Source organism: Neolamprologus multifasciatus, chromosome 17 (genome assembly GCF_963576455.1).
Source record: "Neolamprologus multifasciatus chromosome 17, fNeoMul1.2, whole genome shotgun sequence".
Classification (NCBI taxonomy): domain Eukaryota; kingdom Metazoa; phylum Chordata; class Actinopteri; order Cichliformes; family Cichlidae; genus Neolamprologus; species Neolamprologus multifasciatus.
In genome coordinates, this window is record NC_140455.1 from 37,799,479 (window position 1) to 37,817,213 (window position 17,735).

Here is a 17,735-nt window from a genome sequence, read left to right on the forward strand (position 1 = left end):
CTGGACATCCTCCAGCAGAATCCAGGTTCCATCAATTACAGCAAGTCTCCCTGAAGCAGCAAAGCAACCCGAGACCATCACACGACCACAGCCACCCCAAAAACTGCCTTTTGTATTTGAAATCAGGAAGGGGTTACTGTTACCCTAGCTATGACTTTTAACCTTTAATGTATTTTATAATTTTAACAATTCATCTAAAAGACTATCGATATAAAGTGTTTTGTATATATTGTAAACATGTTCATTTCAGACAGCACCTGGCCGTCTTTTCTGCTGTCTCCACTCTTTATATTTAAATCCTATCACTTCATCGGACAGTGCCAGCTGACTGCACGTGTTCAGCTGTCATGTCAGAATGTGAAATACAAAAACAGATAAACAGACGGAGCATTGCACCGTAAACAAGGGGAAACTCATGATGGTCAAATGTCATCTATCTACAGGTGCTGAAAAATAGGTCAGCGCCTTGTGTAAAACCACCACTTGCTATTGTACAGCTTTTGCATGGCTGACTTTGTATGAATAAATAGGATGATTGCAACATGAAGAGAAGACTGCTCGAAGAACGAGGATCATCTAAGGATGCCTAATTAATTAATAATCAGGCATCCTTAGATGTAGGTTTAGGGCAAGATGTGCAAAAGCCTACTCAGACCACCACGAGCATGAAGCGGCAGACGGTCGGTGACTAACACCAGCCTGGGGCCGTTAGGCTGATGCAGAAGTGCAGAAGTGCAGAAGACAAAGACGATCGAGCATGTAAATTTTTGACCTTTAACATGTAAGATGTTAGTTTTTTTATTCTATGGACAGAGGAATCTCTTTCCCTTTGTTTATGGGCTAAGTAAGTGCATCCTGACTCGAGTTCAACCAGCAGACCAAATCGTTTTCATCTCAAACGCAAAAAAGAGTAACTCCCCAAAAATGCTGGTTTATTCTTCTAATATTAATTCACTGTTTTGCATATTCAGACATGGCGCTGTACAGATTGTAATACATCAGCTGGGATTTAACTTAACTGAGAGACTCAGTGGAGACAGTCAAACTGAAATCAGCCCTCCACGCATGCCATTTGCCGTTTTGCCTGTGTGTGGGTTTGTGTTTGTGTGTGTCATTGTCTCTACACCCTCGCGTCTTCACAGCACCTTACATTTCTGTCAGATCAACAGATATATCTTTGCCTCTGAAGCAACAACACCGCTCTGCGTCTGCCTGGAACAACAGTGTAAGTAGGTTTTATATCTGATTATGTAACAACAGACTGTGTCGTATTGGTTAAACTGGTTAGTTACACTTATGTATATGCTTGTGTCTTGTGTGGAAAAACACAACAGCCCAGTAAGGTGGGTGAAAGTAAGACGACCTGAAGTCTGAGCCTGAGAAGTTGCTGTAGTGCAGTTATACAGGCAAAAAGCTGATGTGCTCGAGAATTCACATATTTGAGTAAACGTTGATTTAATAGCAACATGAGGCCATGAAACACGTGAAAATGTAGTTTAGCTATTCATTTACAAAGTTTTTGATGATTTCAGTCCAACAAGATCTAATCGATCAGTTAAATCTAATTCCAACTGAAGTTTGTTTCATATTCACAACTATATAGAAACAGTCGAAAAAAAGGAGAATAAAAGAGTGCGTGCACCGCAGTCGGCCGCGGCATTGTTGCTCTGGCTCAGAAAAGCAGTCATTACATGCTCAAAACATAAATAGCTGCTTTCATTGCGACTTGGAATAGAAAACCAAAAAAAAATGGTGGAGGTTTTAAGACACCCAAGAGGTCCGTGTGTGTCTGTGATCCCTTGTAACTGTTCTTAAAATGACTGGATGTATTTTGGGTGGTGCACTGAGGCATATCTGCTACATGTGTCTGGTTTGGACGAGCAGAAGCTGAATTTTTACGTGCAGAACGGGCTCTGTTCAGAGTTTTAGCATGTTTTATTTTTGGATAAAGACACGGTTGACACAAACGCTCATTATAGTGAACAGAAATCAAAGTAGAGTTATTGTTAAGAGGAGTAAAAATCTCTCTTTGAATGCTTGTGAATCCTACCTGAGGTAGGCCAGAACAGTTAATGTGATTTAATCACATCTTGTCAGGTTATTTTCCAGGTGCTGTACAGACGTTGGAAAACATAAAGCAGATAACAGGATCTAACAACAACTTTTTTCCACTGATTCAGGAAATAATGATTCACTTTGGGGCATTTGGGCTCCTGATTTCAGATGCACTTTCTTATCCATCTCCACCTACACGCTTCGAACGCTCGCTCAGTTTTGTTGGAAAAATAATTTCATATGTGACAGTTAAAGGGCACATTGTCTGTTTTGAGGTGCCTACACAGTCTCGCGCATTGATGTATGTACGGAGGAATGCTTCGAGTTACACAGCCATGAGCTAACTTCCTGATATCACAAAGAAAATAATTATGACCTAAAAACTCTAAATAGTTATCACTGCTATGCTCTTGATTTAATATCAGTGGGTAATCTACAGAAAACAGAGAGGCACATCGACTCTCTGAGCTCACGCTGGTGCGTTCGTGCGTGATAAGGACCAACAGTGTTCTGGTGATTTGCTTTTTGTCATGTTGTTCTCAGCAGCCAGTTAAGCAGATATTTGACTGATCGCTGTTTACACCAAGCACGTTTCTGCCTCTTGTCGGGTTCCCCACTTCAACACTGTGACTGTGCCCACATATTAATATTTCTGCTGTTTAAATGAGCCGAGGAGGAGTTTACACTCAGTAACACAAATATTACACAAATGGTTTATTTTTCTAAAATCTGTAGCTGTACTTGGTTACCCCGCATCAGACTGAAACATCTGAGAAAAGTACTGTGAAGAATAACAGTGACTGTGATGACGTGCTAGCTTTTCTTTGCAATAAATGATCATTTTCCAGGTTTTCTGTGGGCCAGAAGCCCCTGGTTCATCTTATATGGGTCAGATTACAGGTGTGTTGTGACAGCTGGACCACATGAGGCTTGGGGGGACAGATGTCAAGCTTGTCTCTGGAGTATTAGGCCAGATCTAGCTTACGTAGCATTTGCTAGCGAGCCATAAATAGCCCTGCTATCTGGGTCCAGAGGCCACAATGGGGTTGGGTTTTTTTTTTTTAATTATTTTTTAAATATTTCAGCAAAAACTGTTTAAAAAAATTCAAGTCCTCTTCACTTTTGTCAACGACATCCCCATCTTCTTCCTCGTTTAGTTCTTCCTTCACATTAGCATGTATTAGCATGTGTTAGCACGTGTTAGCACGCTAATGCACACAGCTAAAAAAAAAGTTGAGGACTGTAAACGCTAAACATGAGCACATAACGCTGTCAGCTCTAAACGCTGCTCTGCCTTTATGTCGAATGTGTTTCTGCTGCTAATGTTTACGCTTCCTAACTGTGGTTTACTTGAATAAACACTTGACGCTTGCGTGAGGTCGCCTTTAAAAGCTCGAGCTCGTCGCTTTTATCCGAGCGCAAATGGTTTGAAGATGTCAAAGTATTCGCATAGTCTGTCGAAGCTCGTGCATCCAAGCACATAATGTTGTGGCGAGTTAGCCATTATGACAAGATAGAAATGGTGAACCCACCGGAAAGATCATAATGGCCGCCGTGTTTCGTTTCGCTCTGTCACAAAAAACCCCATTATCACTGCCATCTAAAACGATAACCTGGAGCTGCGAGTCTGCCGAGAACAGACGAGTTTGACCAAATGGCAAACACAATCAGGTTTTTGCTTCATATTTAATTGCATTTACTCTCACACCAGAAAACTTCCTCTCTGTTCTCAGTGGAAAACGAGCGTTCAGGCCTCGAGATCTCGCGTCGACTCCTCGGCTTGCTGAAAACAGAGTGACTCATAGGACTCTTTCTTTTCCACCACTCATTGGGTCAATCACTATCTGCTTACTCTGCAACACTCTTGTACCAAACTATTCTTTGCACATCAGAGGGATTTATACACTGCATGCAAACAGTTTCTGTGTGTTAGTCCCGGGCGCTGCATGAAAGACACCCCGCAACAGTGTGGGTTCAAAGCTCGGCTCAGGAACCGTGCCATGTGTCGCCTCATCTCCCGCCAGTCTTTGTTTTTGTTAAATAAAAAGAGGCAGGGCGGAGAAAAAAGAAAGAAAGCACCAAACTCTTAGTTTATAAAGAGCACACGCAGAGCCGGGACTTGGCTTCATCTGTTGTTGGACGTTTTAATGTTTTGTTGGAAAGCCATCAGTGTTTTGGTTAGTTTGGTCGTAAATTACAGCAGCATGGCTAATATGCTTGTCACGGTCTGTTAAAGGGGGTTTGTTATTAAATTCACTTTCCCTTTCAGTTTGCTCAAGAAATATCACAGGAGTTGATCATAAATTTTGAGCTGATGTATCACCACCCTACCCACTTAAACGCCCCACAGTGTAGGGGGAATTTAAATGAGAAGTGGGGAAAAAGAATAGAGTCACTTGCATCCATTTATAGACTTTTTACAGGAGTAGACCTCCTTTCTCAACACATACACAAACAAGATGCAAGTCATTGATTGTTTATCTATAAAATATCAGAAAGTGCTTACATGGAGCTCAAGTTGATGCCTTTAAATTGCATATTTGGCTGTCAAAGCAGTCTAAAATAAAATAATTAAATGTACATTCATATAAAATAATGCAATAAGCAAATTTGCACACTAAATCTAAGCAGAATGGGGTAAAAAAAAAGTCAAAGTGAAATGACAGCAAAAAGATAAACACCTTTCTGCATTAAAAATAAAAATAAACTCCATAATAGTTATTCCCGTGTGTTGAGATCGGATTAGGTGGTGCAGAAGTTGAATAAATGCATGAACAGTTAGTCTCCATTCATAGAAAAAGCAGTTTTCCATGTGCTGCACATCCATACTGATTAAAATCAACAGCTTTTAGGTGCAGATCATGAAGCGCTCCGGCATTGCCGCTCATGTCCACACTGTAGGGTCTGGTCTTTGTTGTGGCGTTTTGGAGGTCATGCTGCAGTAAAACCTGGTTTCTTGTGGCAGTCGTATGTTGCTGTTTGGTTGTCCACTGTTGATGTGGGAAGCAGCTCAGGTATATAACCAGGAAGCTGAGGTTTTGCACTTTTTATTTCACATAGTGTTTAAAAACATGTTATATGTTACGGTGTAAGAAGTTAAATTGCAGTAGATTTGCCAGCTTTTATTTTGCAGCATACCTTTGGTAATCACACCTCCTGTTTTACTGTAAGTAACCTGGCACATGCTGTGTATGTCAGGTTTCAGGTTTCTAATTTCATCATTATAAAAACTGCACTCTTTTGTGAGGGGGTGAAGTCTTCACTGATATGAAGAAATGAAACTGATGGACACATAGTGAGAATAAGACAAAGACAATCACGTATCAGTTCGCTTTGTTTAAATGTGCTTCTCGTCTTTATTTACTCCCAAATCGAAGCAGAGCTCAGGAGAGCAGCAGCGTGTCTTCATGAAATCTCGATCTTTCTCTTCATTTCCGATCATTTCCTTTCTGGGTTTTCTGAGCTGACGCGTGTGACGTCTTGTGATCGCTGTCGATTTCCCTCTTTATCTCAAACATCTTCTGCTTGTTGTCGCGTAACCGTTCCACGCTGCAGTCGAAACCCTTTTGATTTTAAACTTGTCCTTACTCCCGTTCACAATAAAGTCAACCGAGTACCAGCGCTTCTCATCGCGCACACGCTCGTTACAGTAACGATACTTTGATCTGTTTTTTTGTTCCATAAGATGAAAAAACTGTGAGTTTTAAAGCAGAGGGAATGTTCTGTAACCGTACAGCACCTGTTCAACGGAAGAGCGACACGCTGGAGAAAGGAGGCTGTGAGGGCGGACTGCGACTTCCTGTTGTGGCTTGTGTCATCACTTTGTTAACCTGCAAACTTTATGCAGTCTCAAAGTGTGGGTGCCTCACGCTAAGTGTCACATCCCCACATATGTCTCCTCACTTGTACGTGTCAGGCTCCTGAGAAGCGCAGCTCTGTTGGGTTTGTTGTAGATCCCAGTGTAACACAGCTGGGAAGGGAAGGTGAGCTTATCCAGGGCGGTTGTGTGTGTGTGTGTGTCTTTTGGGGCTTTTTTGTAGCTTTTTGTAGCACTGATTCTAGTGTTGTCCATTTTGAAGCTGTATTCCCACCAACTTGTATTTGTAATTTGGTAAATTAGAAAGTTGCATTGATCTGGCTGTGAGTGGAGGAGGCAGAAACGAAAAAAGCCGAGCGGTCAGAGGTGGCAAATTTGTTTAAATCTGTGCCATTGGTCAGTTTTCTCAAAGAAATGTCCCCCCCCTCCCTCCTCTCTGTCTCTCTAGTTTCTCTCTCACTGATTACATCCAGGACTTCAAGGCCAGGTCAACTTTCACCAGGTCTCACCATGTCCATCGACCCTGCGGCCGAGCTGCCTTTCTTCTACGGCAGCATCAGTCGCTCGGAGGCCGAGCAGCACCTGAAGCTGGCCGGGATGTCCGACGGCCTCTTCTTGCTGCGACAGTGTCTCCGCAGTCTGGGCGGCTACGTCTTGTCTATCGTGTGGAACCTGGAGTTCCACCATTACTCCGTCGAGAAACAGCTTAACGGGACTTACTGCATCACAGGAGGGAAGCCTCACTGTGGCCCCGCAGAGCTCTGCGAGTTTTACAGCAAAGACTCCGACGGCCTGGTGTGCCTCCTGAAGAAGCCGTGTCTGCGCTCCCCGGATACGCCGATCAAGCAAGGCGTGTTTGACAGTCTGAGAGAAAACATGCTGAGGGAGTACGTGAAGCAGACCTGGAATCTGGAGGTGAGCCGGCTGAAGAGTTTAGAAAAAGAAAATAACCTTGTAGGGTGGAGTTTTGAGCTACTTGTACTTTACCTGAGCATTTCAGAGAAAAGTTCATTTTTTAGCTATAATTACTTTTCTGTGATATTGAATATGTTTAAATGTCTTCCTAACAAGCTACTGTTGTTGTTTCTTTTACAAAAATGAACCATGCAAATGTGCTGACTTCTGCTCATGGAGATAGTTTTGATGTCTGCATCCAGCCCGCTGTGCAGTCAAAGTGATTCTTCAGTCGTTATATTTTGCGCCCTCATCGCACTGCAAAATATAGCAAATAAACCAAATAATCTGCTGATGGGTGAAAAATTTATACAAAAAAAAAATTTGTGATCTGATAAATGTTTTCGCCTGTAAGCAAAAATTTCCATTTTGTTTTTTTGTGGTTATTTGATAGCAGCTGTACAGATAAAACTTTCCACTTCTGTATTGACATGTAGATATTTTTTTAAAAAGTTCACCTACGTCTGAGAAACCTTCACATTTAATGAGCCACTATTTAAAAAACAACAACATGAGGTGTCTTATCAAAAATCAGTAATCTTACCAACATGTGTCAGTTTTCCCACATCAGTCAGTGAATGTCGTTATAAAGAAACAAAGTGTTCAAAGGTAAAGATCAGTGGTGGCAGCGTCAGGTAGACTTTAAACTTTTTAAAAACTTGTGACGGCCCAGACCTCGGACTCGGACAATCCCTCCCTTCTTAATCTCTCTCTGCAAATACAACGAGAAGTTTGAAGTTGTCACCTTCTTCTCTGATCCGACTCTAACTCGGGGAAAGGTCTTCCCCACAAGCCGTATGTTTGAGTCTGGTTTAACTGACATTTCTGAAGGGACTTTTTTGGTGGAGTGGGAGAAACTTTGCCCACACACAATCTCTCCAAACCTTTCCTCAAGTAGGAACACAGGTAGGAGCTCTCAGTTCCTCTGAAGCTTTCTGTGGCCTGGGGAAAGTAGTTGCACTAACAAGCTACAGTTCTTAGAAACGAGAACCAAAAGTACGAGACAGACGGTAGAAGCTAAAGTAAAGAGTCAAGATGGGGGAATAGGAACAAAGTGAGCAGGTAACTGGAAAGAAAAGACAGGCCAGGTGGACCCACGAGGGTCTGAGATGACAGCACTGAAAGAATTAGTCAACAAGACTGAAGCTAAAAAGAGCATTTTCACTTGTGCCTCCTCCAGTAACCTGTCACAAACAACCATCAGTATCTTTTTGACACCGTTGATACAACCGAAGAGCCAAACTGGCTCCACGTCTACGCAGAATTCGCCTGCAGCTCGAGTGTCATAACCAGTGTTGGTCAAGTTACTTGAAAAAAGTAATCAGTAACTAATTACCGATTACTTCCCCAAAAAAGTAATCCTGTTACTTAACTGATTACTTATTTTCAAAAGTAACTAAGTAATTAATTACTTAGTTACTTAGTTACTTTTTAAAAACACGATTTACAACCTGAATAGGTGATAAAGTAATAGATCTTTCAGCCCAATTCTACTTTTTCTGCATAATCCATCATACAAAATGTAATCAAATGGAAAAGTCTCTTTTTAAAACTTGTTTTATTAGTTTTAATCTTTTAACTTTATGCATCAAGTAAAAATTAAATTATCTGCAACATTCTCTGACTGGAAGAAATTAGTTTAACATTTAAACCTATTTTCTGCACATTCCAGCACATAAAATAAAATATTTTGTGTGTTTACACTCAGTCTTTCAAATAGATGCAAGTAAAACACAGCAGAAAATAAATAAAGTCAAAGACTAGCGGTCCTGTTGCTCTATTTTCACCTGTAAAGCAGGAGTGGGGTAGGCGGAGGGTTACCCTGGTGCAGGTGTGCCGCGGTCAGTGGAAGAATCCGCGAGTTTCTCTGTGAGTTTCCCATTACGTCGTAGCTACTCGGTGCTTGTTTGGAAGTTTAGGGTTTTTTTCGCTGTAAAAAGAAGTTTTCTTCCCACGCACAACGGACACTAATGTTTTTGTCACTTTTTATGGAATCAAACTCAAAGTAAGGTCAGTACTTCCACGCTTTAAACGCTGCACGCTCATACTCTCTCTGCACTCGATATATGATCCATTGTTGATCTGCACACAGCTGTTGTCACGAACGTCGCACTCGCTTACGTCACTGTCATGAGACATTCTCGCAAAAAAAATCACGGTTTTAGTAACGCAGTAACGCAGCGTTCCTACGGGAAAGTAACGGTAATCTAATTACCGTTTTTGCAATAGTAATCCCTTACTTTACTCGTTACCTGAAAAAAGTAATCGGATTACAGTAACGCGTTACCCATCTCTGGTCATAACGTTCCCTCTCTTCTTCTCATGCACCACCTTCCACCGCATTTGACACCCAGCGTGAGCAAATTCAGAAACGCCAGCGAGCTGCGGTGCAGTCCTCCTCGTAATTTTAGATCAAAAGTCATTATTGCAAAACACAGAGATAACGCGCGGCTTCTGAATGTGATCATTTTTCCGGTTCAGGGCGAAGCCATGGAGCAGGCCATCATCAGTCAAGCTCCTCAGCTCGAGAAGCTGATCGCAACTACAGCCCATGAGAAAATGCCTTGGTACCACGGCAAAATCTCCCGCCACGAGGGCGAGAGGCGGCTTTACTCGGGAGCACAGCCGGACGGCAAGTTTCTGTAAGTTTTTGCTTCTTTTTAAAAAAGCCTGCTGTGTTTGTTTGTTGGGTAAAGATTTTGCATTTATGTGTGTTTTGTTCCTCAGAATGAGAGACAGAGAGGAGTCTGGTACTTACGCTCTCTCCATGATGTACGGGAAAACAGTGTACCACTATCAGATCCTCCAGGACAAGTCGGGGAAATTCTCGATGCCTGAGGGAACAAAGTTCGACACAGTCTGGCAGGTCGGTCCTCAAGCTCTTTTTCTTTGTCTTTGTGTCGTTTTTCTGGCTTAAACTAAACGTATTCTCAATGTTCAGCTGGTGGAGTATCTGAAGATGAAACCTGATGGCCTTGTAACCGTTCTCGGAGAGGCGTGTGTTAACGGCAAAGCTGCTGTTGAAAGTACTGACCAATCTTTCCTTTTTTAAATCATATCTCAGCCTGAATTTGCAGTTTATATTGTAGTTTATTCACAATATGAATAATATAATACGCGACGTCCTTTTTTGATTCTATTCACTAATGAAATTCTCCTGTAATTTTTCAGAGACGCCCAGTCTTCCCGGAGTAAGTAGTCGGTACATCCTGCACTGTTCAAGTCAGCGCACGTCTTCACCCTCTAAGATTTATTTCTTTGTCATTCCTTTCAGAGGCCACGCGGCGCCAATGGATACACACCGCCACCTCGAGGTCGGTAGCCGGCAGTGCAAACACACAGGCAGCATTGAGCATAGACTGCGATGGCTGTTCCTGCGAGGATGCGTTCAAATAAAAAACTCACAATTACACAATCAGTCGTAGAAGGAAGACTGAAATCTGATAGATTATAACTGCATGCCGAGCGCTGTGTTTAAAGGTTGTGAGTTAAAAAATGTAATTGCTCAGTAACAGTGTCCAGTTAATACATCACTGGGTAATTAATTTATACAAGTGCGTCATGTTTTAGACTCTGATACGTGATTTTGGATGTAAAACCTTCAAGTTTGAAATGTTTTGCACATTATATCTACAAACAGAGTACGTGCAATTTATTGTGTGCAATTTGTACTTTGCAGCTCTTCCAGTGGTCAAAAAGACTACTGTGCCCGAAGACCACGACCTTCTCCCCATGGACTGCAATGGATTCAACCCGTATCACAACCCCAATGATATCAAGAGGTTCAACATCCAGAGGTCCGACCTGCTGATGGACGACGAGGTGGAGCTCGGCTCTGGGAACTTTGGCTGTGTCAAGAAGGGAGTCTTCAAAACAGAATCGTGAGGAGCCGAACGTTTTAAAAACAGACGCTGAGCCGTACCTATCCGTGCGGCGTGCGTCTACTGATGTCGCTGCCTGTGTTTTGTTTGGATTCAGGGGTCAGATAGACGTGGCCGTCAAGGTGCTGAAGAACGACAACGAGAAGCTGGTGAAGGAGGAGATGATGAGGGAGGCAGAGATCATGCACCAGCTGAGTAACCCGTTCATCGTGCGCATGCTCGGCCTGTGCAACGCAGACTGTCTGATGCTGGTCATGGAGATGGCTTCTGCCGGGCCGCTGAACAAATTCCTCTCCTCCAAAAAGTAAGTTCATCTTTAACTTTTTGTAGTTGCGCTTAAAAAAAGTTGTTTTATTTATTTATTTATTGGTAAACTCTGGTTTTTCTTTGAGTCAGCTTCTTAGGAGTTATCCTAACCTGCAGCACAGTTGGGTGGAACCGCTTAACATAACTTTTGATTATTTTTTATTTCATTTATTTATTAGTTACGTATTTATTTCATATATTTTATATATTTTATATATTGCTTTAATGTTTCACATTCATTGTACATTTTTTGAAGTAAATCCAAAAAACACAGTATTTTGTTGAAATAGCACAAAATACTCAAGTAAACCTTTAAAAAAAATCTTTAGTGAATAAAAAACTTCAGAGGATTTTTTAAACCAACAATAGTGAGATTTCAGTTTTAGGAGTGTAACTAGGAGATTGATTAAGGTCTGATTTACATATTTTTATATAAAAAAACCAACATCTTACTATAACGAGCATGACATATGTATGTATACGTATATATTCTCTTCCTACTCTTACATGTGCAAATAAATCTGGATGAAATTCATGATATAAACATGATAGGGCACGAGGATTATCACATCTATACTGTGGGAATTATTTTTCATGACACTCAGATCCTTACAAATCCTATATAGCGTGTGTAGAGTCAGATCAGAAAACGCTCTGACTTTACAAAAATCAAAGTAAATTCACATACATGTCAGTGTGACCCTAACAGCTCCCACAGACATGCACTGCCCCAGGATGGGTTTTGCACCAAACAGGGCTGTGGTTTAGGGTCAGTCAGTTTCATGCATAGAAATCTTTCAGCTGTAACAAAGATCAAAACATGTCGATGTGAATAATCTTACTTCATCTCAAAGAACTCAGATCTTCTACGTGGTAAATAGTAAACAGAGGGGTGCTACTATAACCCCCTTCTATTCAAGGTGAGCCCTCAAAGTGCATCCTAGTACAAGTCTGTACTTCTCAGGTGGATTCTGATACTGACACTGCAGAAGTCCTCGCCATGACATGCCGATGAGGAATGAATCAGACAATCTGTTCGTCCAAGACATTTCTCATCTTTATGAGGCCGTTCTTTTTCATGTGGCAGCTCCACGTATTCTCAGCACTGTCACGTTACGACGGAATAAATACAGAACAACAAAAGTGAACGAACGCTTTCTTACATCTTAATTTTATAGGAGAGCAGGCAAGACCGTACTCTGTGTGGACAGCAGCACCTCTCGAAGGGCAGAAGTTGGAACATGGGGATGTGATTTTACATGTCCTTTAGGTTATGTGTTTGCTTTAGTGCCAGATAACATTTTTAATAGCCACCTTCACTCTTTCCAAGACTTAAGTAAAGCAAACAGCAGCCTATAACTCAAATCCAGTCAATAGAGATATTAGAGATAAATAAAAGAGCAGCGGAATGACACGCACAAGCTTGTCCAGCTGAGAGTCATCCTAGGTGAGGTGTTTTGGGTATGTCCTCCCAGGTGAAGGCCCTGAGGCAGAACCAGGACAGAGCTCACATTTTGCCAACACCTCTGTATTTGCCCTGAACATCTGGATGAGGCGTTTCAGCTCAGACTGTTGCCCCCATGACTCGGAGCTGGAAAAGCAGCAGAAAATGGAGAGATGGGTGATTCCAAAACTCCAAATATGTCTTAAGGCAGGGGTGTCCAACTCCAGGCCTCGAGGGCCGGTGTTCTGCAGGTCCTTGATCCAACACAGCTGATTACAGCTAATTGACCTCCTGAACATGTCTTGAAGTTCTCCAGAGGCCTGGTAATGAACTAATAAATTGATTCAGGTGTGTTGACCCAGGGTGAGATCTAAAACCTCACCTGGAGTTGCCCACTTCTGTCTTAAAGACTCAAACTTAGGATGGTTCATTTTTCAGGCTGCTTCATTTGAAGGTTTCTGGATACTTAAAACTGCAATAATATTCAGTGTTTTGTTGCATCAAAAGGAGTTTTGTGTCATCATCATCATCGATCGTCTGTCCATCTATTTACTTCTGCTTTTCCAGTCCAGGTTCAGGGGCTGCAGCTGGAGCCCATCCCAGCTGTCTTAGGAAAAAACTACATTTGTGTACTAAAAATATCCTAATGCTTTGTTTCTCTGGACGTTTGTCCTCGCAGGGATACGGTATCGGTGGAGAACATTGTGAACCTGATGCACCAGGTGTCGATGGGCATGAAGTATCTGGAGGAGAAGAACTTTGTGCACAGAGATTTAGCGGCTCGCAACGTCCTGCTGGTCAATCAACAGTTCGCCAAAATCAGCGACTTTGGCCTCTCCAAGGCGCTGGGAGCAGATGACAACTACTACAAAGTACTCACGATTTTTTTAATATTGTTGCACCGCAAGACAAAGTTGCAGAATACAGAGTGATTAGAGTCCGGTGCGTGCAAACAGAGAGTATGTCTCAGATGGATTGCCCTTCTGGGAGTTGCTGACCTCACAATGTGCAAACAGTAATTAGCTGTTATTGACAAAAATGTGTCAGGTGCCCTGTTTGAACTAAACACTCAATTGATTTCCATTTTACTGGTTTACTGACCCATATCTGGAGTGGATGTAGCAATCCTTCACTCCTAAATACCATCGCCGATGTTTGCTTGCTCTGGCCGAGTCCTTGGCGTGCTTCTTACCATCATAAACGTTGTGTCCACAGGCTCGTACTGCGGGTAAATGGCCGCTCAAGTGGTACGCACCAGAATGTATACTCTTCCACAAATTCTCCAGCAAAAGCGACGTGTGGAGTTTCGGTGTCACCATGTGGGAGGCGTTCTCCTACGGAGGGAAACCCTACAAGGTAAGACAGATTACTGCAGGAGGTTATCAAAGCATGACGTGATCCCAGAGCTCACGCTGCCTGCGTTTGAATTTGTTCTCCAGAAAATGAAAGGACCCGACGTGATCCGCTTCATTGAGAACGGGAGCCGCATGGATTGTCCGGCAGCGTGTCCAGAGCGAGTATATACACTGATGAAAGAGTGCTGGACATACAAGTGAGAAACCGATGGTCTTGTGTGTGCGTTATACAAGAGAGGCATAAACAGAGGTTGTCTGTATGTATGCACAACAAGAGTTCATGTTTCCACAATAAGAAACAAACTGGGAAAGAAACGGTCCATTCAAAGTCCGAGCTCAAATCCAACTGAGATGCTTGAACACACCGTTAATGCTTTAGGGAGCAGTTAGTCTTTCACGCAGGGTCTGTAGGTTTGGAGCTTTTTCCCCTGAATAAAGTAAACATACTTAAATCGTTTAAAATCTGCATTTTGTATTTACTCTTGTTGTTTTTGTCTCAAAAGACTCATTTAAAATTAGTTTGATGACCTGAAACATATGTATGACAAATGTGCACTTTTTTCAAAAGTAATTAATTACTTAGTTACTTAGTTACTTTTTAAAAACATGATTTACAACCTGAATAGGTGATAAAGTGATAGATCTTTCAGCCCAATTCTACTTTTTCTGCATAATCATCATACAAAATGTAATCAAATGGAAAAGTCTCTTTTTAAAACTTGTTTTATTAGTTTTAATCTTTTAACTTTATGCATCAAGCAAAAATAAAATTACATGAACCATTCACTGACTTGGAGAAATTAGTTTAATATTTAAACCTATTTTCTGCACATTCCAGCACATAAAATAAAATATTTTGTGTGTTTACACTCAGTCTTTCAAATAGATGCAAGTAAAACACAGCAGAAAATAAATAAAGTCAAAGACTAGCGGTCCTGTTGCTCTATTTTCACCTGTAAAGCAGGAGTGGGGTAGGCGGAGGGTTACCCTGGTGCAGGTGTGCAGCGGTCAGTGGAAGAATCCGCGAGTTTCTCTGTGAGTTTCCCATTACGTCGTAGCTACTCGGTGCTTGTTTGGAAGTTTAGGGTTTTTTTCGCTGTAAAAAGAAGTTTTCTTCCCACGCACAACGGACACTAATGTTTTTGTCACTTTTTATGGAATCAAACTCAAAGTAAGGTCAGTACTTCCACGCTTTAAACGCTGCACGCTCATACTCTCTCTGCACTCGATATATGATCCATTGTTGATCAGCACACAGCTGTTGTCACGAACGTCGCACTCGCTTACATCACTGTCATGAGACATTCTCGCAAAAAATCACGGTTTTAGTAACGCAGTAACGCAGCGTTCCTACGGGAAAGTAACGGTAATCTAATTACCGTTTTTGCAACAGTAATCCCTTACTTTACTCGTTACTTGAAAAGTGTAATCAGATTACAGTAACGCGTTACTGTAATCTGATTACACTGCCCATCTCTGTTAATGACTTATGTAGTTTTCATACATCAGGCATGGCTGCTCTGATCTAACGACATTATATTCCTCAGTCGTTCTCTCCTAAATGAAAACAGTTTCCTCTTGAATATTTGTTTTTTAGCGTCAGATTAAGAAAGCAACGCATCCTGTTAAAATCCTGTGACTTCTATTTATCGCAGCCTCCTCTCTCTGCTCCTCCCCTCTCCTCTCTCACAGACACGAGGACCGTCCTGACTTCAAGAAGGTCGAGGAGGCCATGAGGAGTTATCATTACTCCATATCCGGCAAGGCCAAGCCTGAGGAAGGCGCAGCCGCCGCCGCCGCCGCACCCAAGCCTACCAAGTAGACAGAAAAAAGGCACATTCTGTCCCAGCGCTGCACAAAGCGTCCTTTCAACCGGCCATTAAACAACCAAAACAAAGAGTGTTTTATGAACTGTGCACAGTGACCAGCTTTGACCGCAGAAGCGACGCAGCTAAACAGGCAATAAATGTGCATTTGTAAATCGGACTTCAGTGTGTCAGCCGTGCAAGGAAGCGCTCTGTCCGCCGCGGTTTGAATGTTAAGTGTCGTAATACTGCTGAACAAAACTAATTTTATATTCTGCTACTTTAATCGAACCATGTATTCAAATCTGCGTCTTTGTCCGCCTCCACCCAACAGCATTTTTACTGTTTTTAGCCTAATAAACTAGAAACAAACTAATTATGTGAGTGAGAAATGTGGATTAACTTATCATAAATCTGCTGATATGACTGAATTCATTCTTAAGTGCTGTGTGATTTTTTTTCTTTCTTTCTTGGAGCTACAACAACGGTCTGACATTATAAGTCTTAATTGTTCTTTTCCAGATGTTCCAGATGTTCCAAAACCATAAAAATAAAAATCTGTAACTTTATCACAGATGTGGCGGGAAAACTACGAGCCTCCATTCAACTGGTTTTCTGCAATCTGTCTCATAAAATCAATCATAACACAAAAGACATTACAATTAAAGACATTTGTATCAACAAAATGCTCCATAAAAGCATCAGCATTTGCTGATGTTTCACTGGAAGGCAGAAATGAGCTTTGGACATGAGGTGCATGCACACTTTCTTATAAATACTCTGAACATGTATGTGCAGAGTCCAACATCTGCATTTTTAATCAAAAGAAACATTAAAAATGAGAAAGTCTAATATGAGACTTTTTGAGACTTTGAGTTTAAAACTGTTCTCTGAATTTAAATATGTGTGTTTGTTAAATCGATTTTTTCTCTGATGTTTCAATGCCAGTAATTTAAACGTCACACGGCGATTTATTAGGAAAGAAACAAACTGAGGTTAGTCACGCTGGCCCCAAACTGTATCAGAGGAAGTACTTGTGAATCGTCAGGCCACACTGGAGGGTCCAAGGAAGTCGATGAAGCAGTTTTCAAAATAATAGTAGGTTTTCACAAAATAAACCCTATGACCCTATATTAGCATGCTGTGTGTATAAATAGATAATATGATCAGAGTCTATTATATATTTAATATTTTTTCATAAAGAATTTAACGGTATTGCTAATTTCCAGCCCTTGTCCTTTGTTGGGCTTTTACATCCACAATGCATAAAACAGATTTACACAATTCAAGTGTCTTTGAAAGACACTATATATTATACACTGTAATTTAAGAAAAAACAAATGATTGAAACAAAAAATGTTTGGCGACAGTTCTGCCACCAAACATGCTTTTTAGCCATTATTTGTAGAGTTTGGTTGTACAAAGGTGTCAGATACTCGATTAGAAAGGGTGACGATTGAGCCCAAACTGTCAAACCAGGAAGAAATATCATAGATTACCTAATAACTGAGCAGGTGTGTGATGTCGAGTTAACTTAAATTTAGATTTGTTTTAAAGTTAGTCCTAATGTGGGGCTGTGTTTGTGTGGGTCGGTATGGGACATGTCAGTGACATTGGTGTGTAGTCTGACAGTTTCATATATGTTTATGTTTATTTATATTTATACGTTTAATTACAGCAGCAGTGTTGGCCAATATAGCTTAAAACTGTGCAGGTTACTAGATTAGGACCTTTTGTTTATTATAAGCACACATACGCACATATCGTTTCATGCCATAGTTTCTCCTTTGCAAAACTGAAAAATAATTTCGTTTCTTCAGTATATACTGACACTTCATTCAAAATCTGTAACACTTGTAGCTTTTTTTTTTTTTACTTGTAACCTTTCCTGCTTGACCTTCTGTGGCATGGCTTGGGTAAAAACTATATTGTAGAAAACTGCAGACTGCAAACTGTGAGGTACTGAGTCAGGATGTAGGACGGGAGAGCAAAGAATCAAAACGCCGTGTAGTCCCACATAAGAGAGACATCTGATCAGGATACGGGCAGAGCAGGACTCATTCTTCCGAACAGTAAAATGAAAAAACCCTCACTGGAAACTTTGTGGTCAGCAGGTGT

General features: G+C 41.4%; 1 protein-coding gene across 3 annotated transcripts; it reads left to right on the forward strand.

Moving 5' to 3' along the window:
- Positions 1–641: 641 nt before the first annotated feature.
- On the forward strand, positions 642–15,993 carry zap70 (zeta chain of T cell receptor associated protein kinase 70). Of its 3 annotated transcripts, none has more exons than XM_085136887.1 (13): positions 660–1,225; positions 6,321–6,787; positions 9,308–9,468; positions 9,554–9,692; positions 9,768–9,852; positions 9,998–10,017; positions 10,101–10,140; positions 10,506–10,707; positions 10,805–11,011; positions 13,137–13,329; positions 13,673–13,813; positions 13,897–14,009; positions 15,505–15,993. In XM_085136887.1, the coding sequence occupies exons 1-13, from the start codon at positions 787–789 to the stop codon at positions 15,632–15,634; spliced, it is 2,337 nt and encodes a 778-aa protein (XP_084993013.1). In that variant the 5' UTR covers positions 660–786; the 3' UTR covers positions 15,635–15,993. The 3 variants fall into 3 exon arrangements, with proteins under 3 accessions (XP_084993015.1, XP_084993013.1, XP_084993014.1); XM_085136888.1 differs by lacking the exon at positions 660–1,225 and adding an exon at positions 1,233–6,038; XM_085136889.1 differs by lacking the exons at positions 10,506–10,707; positions 10,805–11,011; positions 13,137–13,329; ... (1 more) ...; positions 13,897–14,009; positions 15,505–15,993 and having other exon boundaries at positions 642–1,225; positions 9,998–10,429.
- Positions 15,994–17,735: the final 1,742 nt, after the last annotated feature.